The sequence below is a fragment of the Rhipicephalus microplus genome, chromosome 5, assembly GCF_043290135.1.
Source record: "Rhipicephalus microplus isolate Deutch F79 chromosome 5, USDA_Rmic, whole genome shotgun sequence".
Classification (NCBI taxonomy): Eukaryota; Metazoa; Arthropoda; class Arachnida; order Ixodida; family Ixodidae; genus Rhipicephalus; species Rhipicephalus microplus.
In genome coordinates this window covers 42,384,255-42,399,973 of record NC_134704.1, presented here as the reverse complement: position 1 = coordinate 42,399,973, position 15,719 = coordinate 42,384,255, and the positions used below count along the sequence as shown (strand labels likewise).

Genomic DNA, 15,719 nt, shown 5'->3' with positions numbered 1-15,719 from the left:
TATATATAGGTCTTTCCATGTGCATATCCGGAACGCCTGTCAGCGATGTTCTCAAAGCTGCTGCTGCTTTCTTTTCTTAGTTTGCTTGTTTCCTTTTCTCTTTTTTTTTTTCTGGAAAGGCATTCGCCAACTTAGATGAATATCGAAATCTCGCGGCCTGTGAGCCAGCTGTGCCTTAACAGAATCGCCACGGCCAACAAAAGACGCCTTTGAATTGTCTTTCGTTCCAGTCGCTTCCACGCCCTGATGAAAGTATAGCGGCCACCTGGACGTTCTTCGAAACGCTCGTGGTAGAGTTCGTGCAGAATATGGTCTCAAGTTGCGATGCGTGTGACTGCTGCCACGCCTTCACACAGAAACAAAACTTAATCTGATACCAACTGGTGCATTGAACGTACAGTCTACCATATTTCGTTATACCATTGGTATGTTTTAAATATTTCTGCCCGACATTTTATTTTTTACAGGACAGTTCACTTTGCACGAGGCAACCGAATCAATACTCGGTATCCTAAGTAATCAAGTTTCCACGACGGGTTGAGTTTCGTACGATACTTCACGGATCACTCGTTCACTTAAGAATGTGTGCGTTAGCCACTTTAATATCTATTTTTTTCCTTTTTTTCATGAATTATGTATAAGGAGAATTTCTGAAATTTAAAAGCGCCAACTTCAACTTGTAAAAATGTAGATAACGACAGCGAGATGATAAGGTTCAAGCAAGTTTCTGGGGAGCAGATAACCACTTTTTCTTTCACAGACAGGACTTCATGTCGTCTATACTTTGCAACGAGAGATCGAAACGTAAACTCTACCACACTAATTGAGAGTATCTTTATTTTAATAATCAACAGTAATATATAACCAAAACACAAAAAGGCAAAGACATGGCAAAATACTTTATTGTGAGCAAAAATACTCTGTAAAGTAGTTGTGAAAAGGCACTCACAAGGCACTTGGAGTCATGAAAAAAAATCTAAATAAAATACGTATGTAGAAATGCAATGGGCGCATGGTGGTGTTTCCTATATACAAATGTTTAAGTATGCTGATTGGCGAAGTCGCTTGCCCTTAGTTCTGGATACGAAATATAGCCGTCGTGGTTTTTGTCGGCCAAAAGAGCAGAGTCCACGTAACCTGAAACAAAAGAAAAGAAAGGAAGTTTCGGAACATTCATCGCGTCACGTGTACAGGGTCAGAAAACGCATATTAGGAATATGAAACGAAGGCCAGGAAGGCGGCTGGATCCCCAGAAACGTTCATTTAGTTAAGCACTTGATTTGATTGATTGATTGATTGATTAGTGGGGTTTAGCGTCCCAAAACCACATATGATTATGAGAGACGCCGTAGTGGAGGGCTCCGGAAATTTCTGACTACCTGGCGTTCTTTAACGTGCACCCAAATCTGAGCACACGGGCCTACAACATTTCCGCCTCCATCGGGAATGCAGCCGCCGTAGCCGGGATTCGATCCCGCGACCTGCGGGTCAGCAGCCAAGTACCTTAGGCACTAGACCACCACAACGGGGCTAGTTAAGCACTTGAAACGCTGAAGAAGCGTAAGCGTGTCACAGGTCGAGGTCGAAACAAATATAGTTTACGCTTCCTTATAGATTTGATTAGTCACAACGAGATCTCGGCTGAGCAGCAGGTTCTTAAAGGGGATGACTTTAAAAGAATACTGACACAACAAGTTCCAACAGTTTTTTCGCGTCAAATGAAAGACCGGGTCCTCGAGAAGCTGGAAAATATGCTAGTAAGCGTGAGTGCACCATAAACATTTAGTTAAATGCTGTGAAAGTTAGTTCCGGTTCTTACTGTACCCTGTCGTCATAACACGTTATGGACTTCTAATCACGTTCTCACGCATGATATCGTCACGTTTCCACTTATTGGCTCTATTGGTGACGCAAAAGCGGTCATTCTCCATATTTCGCTGCCTGACGTGATCACAACTAGCCACACTAACGTGTGATGTCACCAGAATTTGCACTGTGGCCTGACGACACGCTCCTGAGTAGGTGCGCCACGAGAAATGTGACTTCAATGCCAGAACAAAATATCTTATTTCGCGAGATTCACACTTCACTAGAGCCATCTTTGTATACTCCTATGGTATAGTAGACTCCTATGGTGGAGTAAAGTGAGCTTTGAAAATTAAGGTCAGCATTCCTTTGATAACACACTGTACAACCTAACATCACGTTATTCCATTGAGGCTTCGAGTATAGTTCCGACACGGGTACATCAAAAAAGAAACTTGGATGCAGACTCCCCACAAATAACCTGAATCACTGTGTCATTACAATCATGCTGATTACATCACTTTTCTGATACGACCCTAACACACCTTTCATACGCCTTCCATATAATTCCTTCAAGCGCTGCACTTCCCGTTGCGCGGGTGACCAGCCCAACACACTGAACGCAGTTTTAGAGGGCTTCACATTTGGCCGGAAGATAGTCACAACATGAACATTTAAAAAGCTTGTGCCCACAGCACATATAGTTACCAGATGCATACGCACATGATTAAAAATAATCTGCTTTTTTGTGCATTTGGTAAAAAATACAGCAACGAGTTTTACTGCGGAGAGTACACACACCGCTACTATTTCGGCAAAATCGCGAGTCATACCACTTAAGACAGCATCCTAGAGCAATGACCGCTTTGGTTATGAGGAAGCGTGCAAAGTAATAATACTCTCATTAAGCTCCATTCGCAATCTGATGACACTGCCGTTGACTAGAGCATCGGAGAACGCCTGAAAATTTCGCACTGTGCACAAAATGCAGCCCCTTTACAAGTAATGCGAATGCTATTGCTGTTTTGTTCACAATACAATGAGACGAGACCGAAGCCTTCACTTCCTTAAAGCTAATTTATGCAGTAGAAGGGTTTTTATGTGGACAAAGCTAGCTGGCTCATGAACGTTATGGCAGGACAGAGCAGTGTCCATTGTGTTCACTGTTAGATTTCTTAGGCTGTTCTTTCATAATGTTATGGAAGAGTACACATCTTCATGGCCTCCTGAGCAATATCAGCTACACGGCGGGTCATTTAAATTATGTTTACACTTTTAGTTGCGTCCGCATAGGGCCGAAGAACTGTTGAATATGAGAAAGATCAACCTTTAAAAAGTGTTATAGTAAGATGAATGTTAGGCGGAACAGACGGTGTTTATACTTACTGACGATGTCTGCCTCCGCTATGACTTCCGGCTGGCTATCCACGTGTCCGCCTTCATCGTGGTGGCTAGTGTGGAACATGGCCGCCATCATCTCCTGACCGTCAAGAAGGTTGTTGTTGTCGAAGTCGTGCATCCTGTGGTAGGCCAGTAACAAAGCAGGATGACATGAGAGCACGTGTAAATCTTAATGACACCGTGCAAATCAAGTACGATCTAAGCCCCAAACACCACCATAACAGCTATAAGTTATTCCTAGATCGGCGCTCTAAACTATAGTTCCAGAGATAGGCCGATTTCGGAAGCACTTTGTAAGCCACCGCCATGACGTCATGGAAATGTGTGGACGTAACTTGATGGCGTGCGCACAGTGTCAACCACATCTAAGTTGATCGATCTTACATGGTAGTTCACCTATTAGCAGTCATAAAAATACTAAAGATATGTATACATGATCACTTATCTTGAAGGTAACACACCTCATAGGCATTTATGGCTGGGAAGGCACAACAATTATTCGGCTTCACCAGAAATATGGGTCTTACAAGACGTGTGACCGTGGTGTCGATAAAGAAATTAATAATTTTCAGACATATATAACAAACGTCCACTCCTACGAGACCATCACTACTAGTATTCGGTTCACGATGGCCGTATATCACCAATCCTTCTGCAGTGCTGCGTTTGGCACTGAATTCTTAGGTTCTCGTCGGCCCTATACCCTCGACAGTAGAGAGAACAGCCAGTTCATTATGTAAGCCAGTAGATCGGCAAACTTTCGGATTTAACGCTCCCTAAACGACAAACTCTGCTATCGATTCAACACCTATTTCGCTAAAAAAAGAAACGTTCACATGGAGTATTTCCATTAAAAACAATTTCTACGGCATACGTTTTTCACTCGAAACGGTCATTTCACAACCAAAGGGCGTCTTCAGAGTTTGTCAGCGCTATAGCTCAAAAGCTTTATCTGAACAAACGCAGATGCGGGGCTAGGCAAGCGCGAATCAATAAACACGTGTTCTCGGTCACGCCCGTTCAGTGTTGCAAAAAGCAAAATAAATTTGACGCGAGCCGCGCGACAATAACGAGACGTCATATCTGCACATTTTGTTATCATTAGATGTTCGCTAATATCACGAGGCTCGTCTCACACCTATGGGCAAGACTGACATGCGCAGTGTTTAAAACACAAAATTGGCGATAGTGCATCAGGTGAAAGCGCACAGAACTGCAGTAAGAAATGTGTCTTTGCTCCCAAACTTGGCGCATTACACGACTTCGAGCGATGCTGCATTAGCTGACTTGTAGTCAAAACCCTTTAAGCAAGCCGAAATTCGGAAGCATCCGAAGTTGGTTCGATCCTGGCGTAGCGGTTGCATTTCGGTGGAGCCGAATGCCGCGTACTGTGCGATGTCAGTTAACGTTAAGGTGCACCACATGGTCGAAACTTCCCGAGGCCTGCACTACGGGGTTCACCACAGCCATATCGTAGTTTTGATAAATAAAACATCCTATATTGTAACTATTATTCGTCCCAAGTGATTATTAATGGTACGATCACCGAATGGTACCCTTTTTTTTCTATCTGTAAAGCACTTCTGGTTTAACACTTACTTTTGGTTTTCTGAACGTTCATAGTGTCCTAAGAACGAACGTAACACAAAATCTATGGTTCTGGTTCAAGTTAAGAGCTAAATAAAATACATATGATATGGGAGCGCAACTTTAACCAAATATTGTTTAATTAACTGTTAATATACTTATTAAAAATGAATTGAATGAGTACACTGAGGGGAAAAAACAAATTCAGTGGCTCTGGAGCTTGCTAGAATCTGCGCACAGCTACATAAGTGGAACCGTTGCGCCACCTGGTTTTGTAAATCTCACCCACGTGCTTCTTTTTACATGGTCTCCGAGATTCGCCTCTACATAGCCACGGAACGCAATGTTAACGCATGGAATACAACAGGGAACGTAAACGCCGATGTGCGAGTACCGATAACAAACATCCAAGTCAAAGGTTAGGGTCACCTCAAACTTTTTCTTTAAAGAATTGACTTTAATTACCTCTAAATCTGACTTCTACTAAAGTGATGTTGAATTGCTGGCGCACGACACGTCCCAATAGAACATATCACTTCCAACTGAAATTTTCCGCGGTCAATTTCGATTATACCATGTTTTTTTCTGAAATACGTAGGAAATTCCGTATATTTTACGTATATGTGTCACATACCTCCCCAAGAATTGCCGAAAACAATATAGTTACTCTCACTGAAGAATCAAAGAGGTTGTACATAAAAAGGAACATATTCACATTGTGTACACGGTTCAATGACTCGTGTGCCTAACGACATTATTATAACGCACATGCTAGAAAAACATTATGTACTTTGGTGCTTACCTGAAATAGTAGAATGACAGCTCGTCTTGTGACATTACACCGGCGTTTCCTAGCTCAATCATCTTCGCAACATCCCTTCTGATGTGACTATAAACAAAAACGACACAATAACCTTAAGAGAACGGTAAAGATGATCTGCTGGTACACAAAGGTTACGTTATTCTTTTCGGGGAGTTGAGCAGGTTGAACAGATTAGCATCATTCGTTTTTCACGTTTGCTTATTCAGCAAGAACTAGAATTTTTACATATTACATATACTCCTCAAACACACACACACACACACACACACACACACACACACACACACACACACACACACACACACACACACACACAAACACACATATATATACATATATATATATATAGAATACAATGCCTGTATATAGACCCCAGGTTAGTAAGGCTCCTGCTTTAAAGGTTGCGTGCTATTCTCTTAACATCATGTGCCACCAAGAAATAAATTCACCTTCAGAGCTTCATGCAATGAATAAAAAAGAAAAACTGCAGACGCTGTCACGAATACACATACTTTGGCCATATTTCTTCCACCTGCGGCGTGGCTCTGTAGGCGATCGAAATGTCAGACACGTCGAGAGCGATTGCGTGGTGTTGCCAATGAAGACGAGGCTATAAATTATGGGATGTTTTTATGTTGTTTTTAACCTTTGAAAAGTTCAAACTTCTGAATAGCAGCAACAAGCGGCATGCTGCATATCGAATAAATCGTCGTTCGGCCGTCGATTCGATGTTTCGGAGAACCTGTATGCAGAGTTTGTAAAACGGAGGCGCCACGTCAGAATTAATCGCTGACGCGATAATTATGTATCGAAGAGTGAACGCATATACCTTCTTCAAACTGCGATGAGTATAGTAGCCGCGTAATTTGCCATCAAATTCTGCAACAACTACAAACGAGCAAGGTGAACGCATCGGCCAACGCTAAGATTAAAATGCGTCTATTAATTCGTTTAGTTTCGATTTCAAGTCGTAGTTCACTTAGACATACTGCCGCCCCATTAGTACATCCTATGCATCATCCGTTACGGACTGATGTTTCGACATAGATGCTGAAAGCCTGCAAGTGTATCCAAGTTTACAAATGTATGGCTTTCATTCAGTCAACCAAACGATTTTGTAGTTAGCAACACACGAATCCACTGTTCTCACCAATATCACTTAGTGATCTTAGCAGTATAGCAGGCATAGGCCCGCGCAGGTTTCCCCTTCTTCACAGCGCCCCCACCCCTCTCTTTTATGCCCATGTATGAGGTAAACATTGCGCAGCATCCAAGTTTACAAATGTATGGCTTTCATTCAGTCAACCAAACGATTTTGTAGTTAGCAACACACGAATCCACTGTTCTCACCAATATAACTTAGTGATCTTAGCAGTATAGCAGGCATAGGCCCGCGCAGGTTTCCCCTTCTTCACAGCGCCCCCACCCCTCTCTTTTATGCCCATGTATGAGGTAAACATTGCGCCCCCCCCCCCGTAGCCGCAGCGCTCACCCCCTATTTTGTCAATGTATGGCGCTGGCTTTGTACTCCTCCCCTTGGTGACTAGGGGGGCGCCCCCCTCCTACTTCCCCTCGTGCATGCCTATCGTAGGAGGTACCTGAAGCGCGACACAACTGAATACAATCGTACATGGTCTTCACGTTCACTTATTTTGTCCGATTGTCTTCCTTACCGCGCCTAGAAATGCGACACGTCTTCCGATACACTGGAAGCACCATTGTCGCGGTTGAAAGAATGAAAATAGTAGTAGCAGTGACGAATGAAAAGGTACTGCGTTACGGCACGTTACGACACCGTCCTGTAATCACAACATTGCCCCGTAAGAAAGATCAACGCCCCCCCCCCCATTACCCCTATAAATAATTCATAATTCAATTCAGCATATATATATATATATATATATATATATATATATATATATATATATATATATATATATATATATATATATATATATATATATATATATATATATATATATATATATATATATATATATATACAAACGCATGCACATACACACGTTAGTGTGGTTGAACACCATCGATCTTGCTACCCCCCCCCCCCCCCAAACAAAAAATATATCTGACTACGCTACTGGCATCAATGTGGCACTCACCCCAAGTCGCGAGCAACTTCCACCGCAGACCACTTCTTGCGTAGCTCAGCCGCTTCACCTCCGGCTTTGCTGTCAGGTGGGGGCAGATCTGCCGCCACGACAGCGAACAAAACAGTCGCGCACGAGCCCCAGATCGCGATGGTCTGCATCTTTTTTTCTCTCTTTCAGCTTCTGTCCCAACCGCACACAAAAGAAACAGCTGCAGCACTACGCTCGACGATGCAACGATCGCGCACTGTTAGCAGCAATATTGCTTCCGAGCCGCAACCGCCAGGACACGAACGCTTTGCCAGCGCCGATTCGCCGACCAATATGAAGCGGCCCGAACGTGGCAGCCGTGTCTCAAGATTCACGCGCTCCTCAACGCTGACAGCAGCTGCCGAAGTTAAAGAGACGAACGCCACGCAGGCATCGGGGCGGGCCACGTGGTGAAATGTGCGCGCACGCAGGAATATGCACACACGATCACCGAGGCAAACACACGTGGAGTTCACGCACTGGAAGACAAGCGTCAGCGTCTTCGACGCGCGTCTGTTTCGAGTGCAAGCGATAGACGGCTCTCTGCCCACCGTCATTTTTTTTTCCTTCCTTTCTTAGAGGGAGCGCTTCGAAAGACGAAACTCGCGAGGAGAGAAAGAGATGTATGAAGGAGAGGAGAAGATAGCGAAGAGAGCATAAACGGCGCTTTCTTGTGTCTCCGGCCTTCAACCGCGCAGCCCACTGACAATCTCTCATGGAAGCCTTCTCTTCCTCCGATAGGGAATGACGTCGGTGCCAGCCGTCGCGACAGTTGTGAAAACAGCGAGCGTAGGCGCAGCTGGAGAACGTCTGCTTAATTGGCTTCGGCCCAGGCTGCGACTCTGGATACGGGCGCGGCTCCGGCTGCGAGAGGCGGAATTCTTTGAACGCAGCAGCGATGTAGGACGGGCTCGTTGTTAAGTTATCGCGAAGCATGCCGATATAATTGTCGGGCTTTTACGTGACAAAACCACACTTTGATTTTGGGGGACGCCGTACTAGAGAGATCCGGAAGTTTGGCCACCTGGGTTTCATTAACGTGCACCTAAATCTGAGTATACGGACATCGAGCATTTCGCCTTCATCCAAGTGCAGCGGGGATTCGAACCCATGACCGTCCCGTGAGCGGTCGAGCAGTACAATCTCTATACCAGAGTGGTGAGCACAAAGTATGCCGAACTTGCGCTGTTACTAAGTATGATTATACATACGCACAAGGGTGATTCAAATTGATGATCATATTTAGCGATGACGAAGATGACAATCAGTCATTTGTGCCCACAGTATATTACGACGCTCTTAACTAGTTCGTAATTTTTTGTGATAACCACACGATGGTTCATAGAAGGTGTTTACGACTAGTGTTTATCCGTCCCTTTCCCTTCGCTTTGGGCCAGACGTGTTATCAGCGCTTTGGTGCAATTTGTTACGATAAAATCGCACAGTCATGTAGTTTCGACCTAGTGTTCGCAATCCTGAAGCTTACTGTGTGAGGGTAATTTTGAGCTCGCGAATAATCGCTGTTGGTTATTTATGAAAAGTGGGCAAATACGGTGGGCATATCAATCCCAACTGACAATGCACTTACATGGATAATCATTGCAATTCGACACAAATTTAGGTGGATGGTGTGACACAAAAGAGATACAATGAAACACTTTAGAGGGTTCATAATACAGAGAGAAGAGGGTGAAAATAAAACGATGAACAGGACTGTGAACACGATCAAGAACTATTTTTGACAAATGATGGTACTGATGACACAACTTTATTTTGGAGCTTTCGCAGCCGAACGGCAACACTGTAGTCGAACAATAGAAAAATAATGGTAGAAACAATAATGCAAGAAGGGGTGACAGGGTAAGGGGTGACTGTATTGATAATATGCACCCAGGAGTTCTTAAAAAAAAGAAACGTTACTCTTTGGAATCGTATTGTTGGAAGTAAAGGCCCTGTTTGGTATGAATTTCGATTACTTGAATATTTAACACCGCAATAATGATGATGATGTGTCAACCGAGTTCAATGAAGACGCGTTTCATCGCGATGACACTCGTGCAAACTGTATGCCGTGACCACACCATTACTAAATACTGTAAATCACAACATGGTGGAATGGCGATGACACTGTAGCTTTTTCTCTCGTCGTCACGAAGGTGCTGCCTCCTACGGTTCGTCATCGGACGAGGTCCGCAGCTCGGCATACTCCAGGAATCCATCGTTGTTCTTGTCAAAGTGCATTAGCGTGTCCACGGCCTCTGAAATAAGCGCGCACAGCCGGCATTAGACGCTCGATCAACTGAGCTTTCACCTGATCAGCTACGCGTGGCCCATTCATACTCAACCTAACGAAGTAGCATCGAAATCATAAATTGGTCCGTTATATCCGAAGCTCGTTGTAATGGTGGATTTAAAAATCAGCTCTAACATGTCGGCACTACGGCTTGTGCAAAAATACTTGACACAAAAATGCTTAATTACAGACTTCCAATTTTTATGAACGAGGCAATCCTTACATGCCTCCCTGGAGCATTTTAAACTGTGTTTTAAACGGTGGCAGAACCAGTCAAGTGCATTTTTTCTTCTTTTTTTTTGCGCTGTAGGGTCAAAATGTTTAGAGCTTTCTCACATGATTTAAAGAAATTTGATAGTGAATTAGTTTTCAAGATTTTTTTTTTATGCAAGCTCTTGAGCAATGAGCTTCGCACTAACCAAATATTTCTCCGTTGCAACTGATGCCACAGTGGCTCTCACATTTTTTTTTCGTTTCATTATAAAGAAACGTAAACGTCTTTCAAAACAAGCATAGCCTAATAAATTTCATATTTCATTTATTAACCGATGATTTGCTTTATCAGTCTGCGTTACAACGACGCTGAAACACAAGAGCCTGTAGGAGCGTTCAGATACATTTACTATTAGGCACGCGCGGAGCAAGCCACTATAGTATGGACATTAAAGCCAGAAGCGCGAGCCTCCAGGGTTACATAGAACACTCGGCTGAATTCTCGTATCCTTTAAACATACAAGAGGACACAGCGCGGAGAGGAATCTTTCACTTCGTGCCCCACGGCGGTGGTCTAGCGGCTAAGGTTCTCGGCTGCCGACCCGCAGGTCACGGGATCAAATCCCAGCTGTGGCGGCTGCATTTCCGATGGAGGCAGAAATGTTGTAGGCCCGTGTGCTCAAATTTAGGTGCATGCTAAAGAACCCCGGGTGGTCGAAATTTCCGTAGCCCTCCACCACGGCGTCTCTCATAATCTAATGGTGGTTTTGGGACGTTAAACCCCACAAATCAAATCAATCTTTCACTTCGTACACAATCAAGTTGCTCACCTATCGTCTCGTTGATGGTGGGTTCTTCTTCGCTCTTTTTAACGCTGTGTGCCACCATGTGCTTCATAGCGGTCAACAGCTCCCAGCCGTCCAGCTTGTTGTTGTCGTCGAAGTCGTGCATTCTGCAATCGATATAAATGTTGCAAAGTCGAGTTTTATTTACGCTTTTTTCCCCTCCATTTTTCTCGACAAAGAAAGCCACACACCATAGACATGCGATCAATATGGCGGGAGGGGGCGACCCCACACCCGACCGATCCTGTGAGGAGAGCTATACTTGTTTTCTTTTCGCCTTCTTTCGAACTCGACCAATGGGGAGGGGAAGGGGTGCGTTGCGGTGAAACTTCGTCAAGACCTTGCAATGCCTATGCCACGGAGACTAAGTTAATAAACAACTGCACTACCATCTGATCTTCAGCTCACCCCTCATCGCGAAAACGTGCCTGGCGTTTAAAAGGAAATTCATCGTCGTCGTAGTCAATAGGCGACGTGCAGCCATGTACTCTTTTCAGTCATAACTGCGTGTAACGTAAACGTTCAGTCGTTTGTAAAAAAAAAAAAAGAAACAATTTTTCCACACCCATGCGTTTGACGGTTGAGTTCGATGAAATGATATCTTCCCACGAAAAAGCAACAGTTTCCTTACTTTTTATACTTTTCCGTTCGTCCAATCCTGTCTCCAGATTCCTAAATGACACATTATAACAGTGGCCCGCGAACCTATCGTTAGCGGCTTGCGGGCCGCAAGCCGCCGCTAACTAATCCGGCTCTCACATGACTATCTTCTTTCCAAACTTTTTTTCCTATTTTCTGGATTACGCAATCACGACAGGTACACTATCACGACTATCATCAAACATTCTTTTCCTGGAGTGTCCTATGCGATCATCATATTAGTACAAACCACGCAATAAAAACTCTATAATAATCGGCACCCAGATTTCAGTCATTTTTGAAATTGGTATCGATGTTTCTCAAACCTTCACTTCGAAAAATCCGCATCTAAAATGGCCTATATATGAGATATGGGAAATGTTCAAGTTGAAATCTTAGCTGGCACGTTGTTCAAGCCACCCGCCCCCTCCCCATCGCTCTGCTCCAACCGTCTTCAATGCTCCGGTCCTTTGCGGGACTACATTTATTGACCGCGACACACTAGATGAAGTTAGTATGTGACTTCTGCTCATGGGTCCAGGTGTACCTGACCTCCTACTGCAGGCGTAATGAGAGATGTTGGAAGTGAAGCCTCGCATTTAAAAAAAGACGACAATTCCCGTTGAAGTTATCCTTAGATATTGAAGGGATAGTAAAGAAATGTAATAGAAAAAAATACATTTTCTTTATGCAAATTACCCCTCTATCCCGTTTTTGCGCCGTTTTTTTCATCAAAGTAGTATACATACCACTGACTTTGCAAGATACACAGACAGGTACTCAATTAAGTAGTCGTTCGGGCAAGCGCGCCCTCAACTTACCGCATAAAATAAAACATTGTCTCGTCTTCCGTCAGCTTGCCCTCGATTTGCAGATCTGTGATTGTCTTGAGATCTTCTTTGAGGTGCCTGAGTGAAAAGATTACGGAGAAAAAAAAAACATTGGATGAAAAGTGACTTTACATTCTTTCCACGGGTGCACTATAGATTTATAACGTTACATTTCATCGAAATTGGTTAAAGTGTGCGTGTGCGTGTGCGTGCGTGCGTGCGTGCGTGTGTGTGTGTGTGTGTGTGTGTGTGTGTGTGTGTGTGTGTGTGTGTGTGTGTGTGTGTGTGTGTGTGTGTGTGTGTGTGTGTGTGTGTGTGTGTGTGTGTGTGTGTGTGTGTGTGTGTGTGTGTGTGTGTGTGTGTGTGTGTGTGTGTGTGTGTGTGTGTGTGTGTGTGTGTGTGTGTGTGTGTGTGTGTGTGTGTGTGTGTGTGTGTGTGTGTGTGTGTGTGTGTGTGTGTGTGTGTGTGTGTGTGTGTGTGTGTGTGTGTGTGTGTGTGTGTGTGTGTGTGTGTGTGTGTGTGTGTGTGTGTGTGTGTGTGTTCCTGGTCGAAATTCCATTTCCATTGTCATAATCTCTGTTTTCAAAAGTGTGCCTAAGTTTATGAAGACTTTCTATAACTGTATGTGTACCTGTGGTGGTAACAACATTATTATTAACGCCGGCAAATCCGTGGCCTTTGCCTAGGCCCTGTATCCTCGCCCCCTCACGGGCTTGCTGGATGGCCCTCAGTTGATCCTTGAGATTGGAGCGACGCAGCACGGCCGTCTGACGCGCCTAAGCTTCATCTGGGGAGAGTGCATTTTGTTCAGCTAAAATTGCACTTTCCCAAAGAATGTGCCTAAGCAACGGGCGAGTCCAGCAGAGGGGTTATTTTGCACAAGTGTTGTTGCTACCGCAACAAGTTCATCTGGCAGACATTTTTTCTATGTACAGTTCGGTTGTTGTTACGTGGGTTTAACGTGCCAAAACCACAATATGATTATGAAAGACGCCGTAGTAGAAGGCTCGGGAAATTTCGGCCACCTAGGGTTCTTTAACGTGCACCCAAATCTGGACACACGGTCCTACAACATTGCCGCCTCCCGGAGGCGGAAATGCGATTTTCGATGATCAAAAATGCAGCCGCCGCAGCTGGGATTCGACCCCGCGACTTGCGGGTCAGCAGCCGAGTACCTTAACCACTAGACCACCACGATGTATAGTTCTTCACACTGTACAAGTTTTACAGTTCTTTTTTTTTATTTTACAGCCCGTCAACGGTTTCGTCTCTACAGAGATGAATCCTTCGGTGTGCAATCCGCAATGTCAATTCTGTCCCCAGACAGCCACATCATTTCACATGGTCTAGGAGTGCCAGAACAATCCCATTAAATCGACCAATCATAATCCTACAATAGCCAAATGGGAGGCAACCCTTTCCATGCTCTGACCCAGTGCAGCGACAAGTCCTGGTCGACTGAGCCAGGACGGAGGCACGAGCCAATAGTCTTCGGGACTAAAAAGTCCACTCACTATCGACCTATTTGTTAATAATAAATGTTTTATTGCTATCTCAACAAAAAAGATCACACGCATCTCACCGTAAAGGGAACGCTGTGTAGTATGCGAAGCAGCCATGGGTCGATTTAAAGTTCTGTAAATAGGTGCGCTTTATTCATCACCATAGACGTTCATGGTTGCGAACACAGCAGCTTCGTGAGCCCTCGCCACCGCCGCACTTATGCTCATCTCTTCATTCATACTACTAAGTTGTGCTTGTATGTGAGAGAGAGAGAGAGAGAGAGAGAGAGAGGAGTAAGCGCATTTAGTATACACTATATATGGAGCCTTCAAGGTATGAAGGCTCCCTATAGGGGCGAAAGATAATTCTATCAGAGGAACACTCACTTTCACTTAACGAGTGTGAAGCTTCATTTCTGGAAGATCAACGTCGAAGGCTGTCACTAAGTTAACGGTCTAAGTCATGGTTACACGTGGTGCATGGTTGTGCAGGTATAGTTAACCCAGTTCTATCGAATCAAATTGGTTGCGAGTGCTGCGGTGGCCCTGTAAAAATCATTTCTTTCTTTTATGTGCATTCCTTCCGTGAGTTTACGCGTTTGAAAAGTTCAAAAGTTCAATACAGAGCACACGAGTTATGATTCACAGATCAAATAGTGATACCACAGAAGCTAGAAGATTCAATATAAGCACCGTGCTGAACAACGCTCTGTCCTTGTTCTTTTTACTACCATTGGTCGAAAATCCTTGTCACTAATAATTCCGTGGGGTTAACGGCCCAGAACATTGATGCGATTCATCGAAATTCAGGATGTGATTCGAGATGCGATTCCGACTCCATCGAAAATGCAGCCACCGCGGCGTGAATTCGATCCCGCGAACTTCGGGTTACCGGCCGAACACCATCACTACTTGACCGCTGAGCCGGGCGAGCTAATTAAAAGTCCTGCTTCTAAAACATGACAGCGACTCGAACATATGAACTTCATTTGTAAGCGCTTCGGGAGGAGGTGTGTGCACGACAGCAAATACACGCGCAGATTCACTTCCCACACTTACTCGATATCGTGGATTATGTCCCTCCTTCCAAATTTATGCCGCATTTGTTCCGCTTTGTCGGCCGCCGCCACCGGGAAAGCACAGCTCACAGCAAGTAGGCCCAGCGCGGCCAGCACTGGTGTCCTCGAGCTGGCAGCCACACTAACGAGCGACGACCGCATCCCGCACATACACACGCACACAAACAAAAAGAACGCACAAGATGATCGATCGCACGGCTAAACGCACAAACAGAGGCTCCTTGACGGGCTTTTGTTCTTCCCCTTGCGCAAGTTTCGCGTCCTAGGACTGAGTACAACGTAACAACTGTCTGGGCACCCCAATAATATGTGACGTTAGGGTTTCGGTGGCAGCTGCGGGAACCTGGGCTTGCTTTCACCCGTTGGAGGAGGTGAGAAGAAGGGCGTAGCGGCCACGAGTAGCAGCCACGTCTTGCACTGATAAGAGGAACGTCAGCCCGCGTGATAAGCGCGTCGACGGATAGAGCCAGATAAGCGCGTCCCCGCTGCCGCTGCTCGTTGCACGAAGCAGCTACAGCCTCCATTCGTCCAACGGCTTGGCACGGAAAGCCAGTCGCCGTGGG

At 44.9% G+C, this 15,719-nt stretch overlaps 2 protein-coding genes across 2 annotated transcripts; both read right to left on the bottom strand.

The window, feature by feature from the left end:
• Positions 1-884: 884 nt before the first annotated feature.
• LOC119174657 (longistatin) lies at positions 885-8,256 on the bottom strand. The gene is made up of 4 exons (XM_037425650.2): positions 7,738-8,256; positions 5,597-5,683; positions 3,193-3,326; positions 885-1,137 (listed from the first exon to the last, which is right to left on the bottom strand). The coding sequence occupies exons 1-4, from the start codon at positions 7,884-7,886 to the stop codon at positions 1,040-1,042; spliced, it is 468 nt and encodes a 155-aa protein (XP_037281547.2). The 5' UTR covers positions 7,887-8,256; the 3' UTR covers positions 885-1,039.
• A 1,248-nt stretch (positions 8,257-9,504) lies between these two features.
• LOC119174658 (longistatin) lies at positions 9,505-15,512 on the bottom strand. The gene is made up of 4 exons (XM_037425651.2): positions 15,137-15,512; positions 12,567-12,653; positions 11,092-11,213; positions 9,505-10,013 (listed from the first exon to the last, which is right to left on the bottom strand). Exons 1-4 carry the CDS (start codon positions 15,304-15,306, stop codon positions 9,922-9,924), a joined length of 471 nt encoding a protein of 156 aa, XP_037281548.2. The 5' UTR covers positions 15,307-15,512; the 3' UTR covers positions 9,505-9,921.
• Positions 15,513-15,719: the final 207 nt, after the last annotated feature.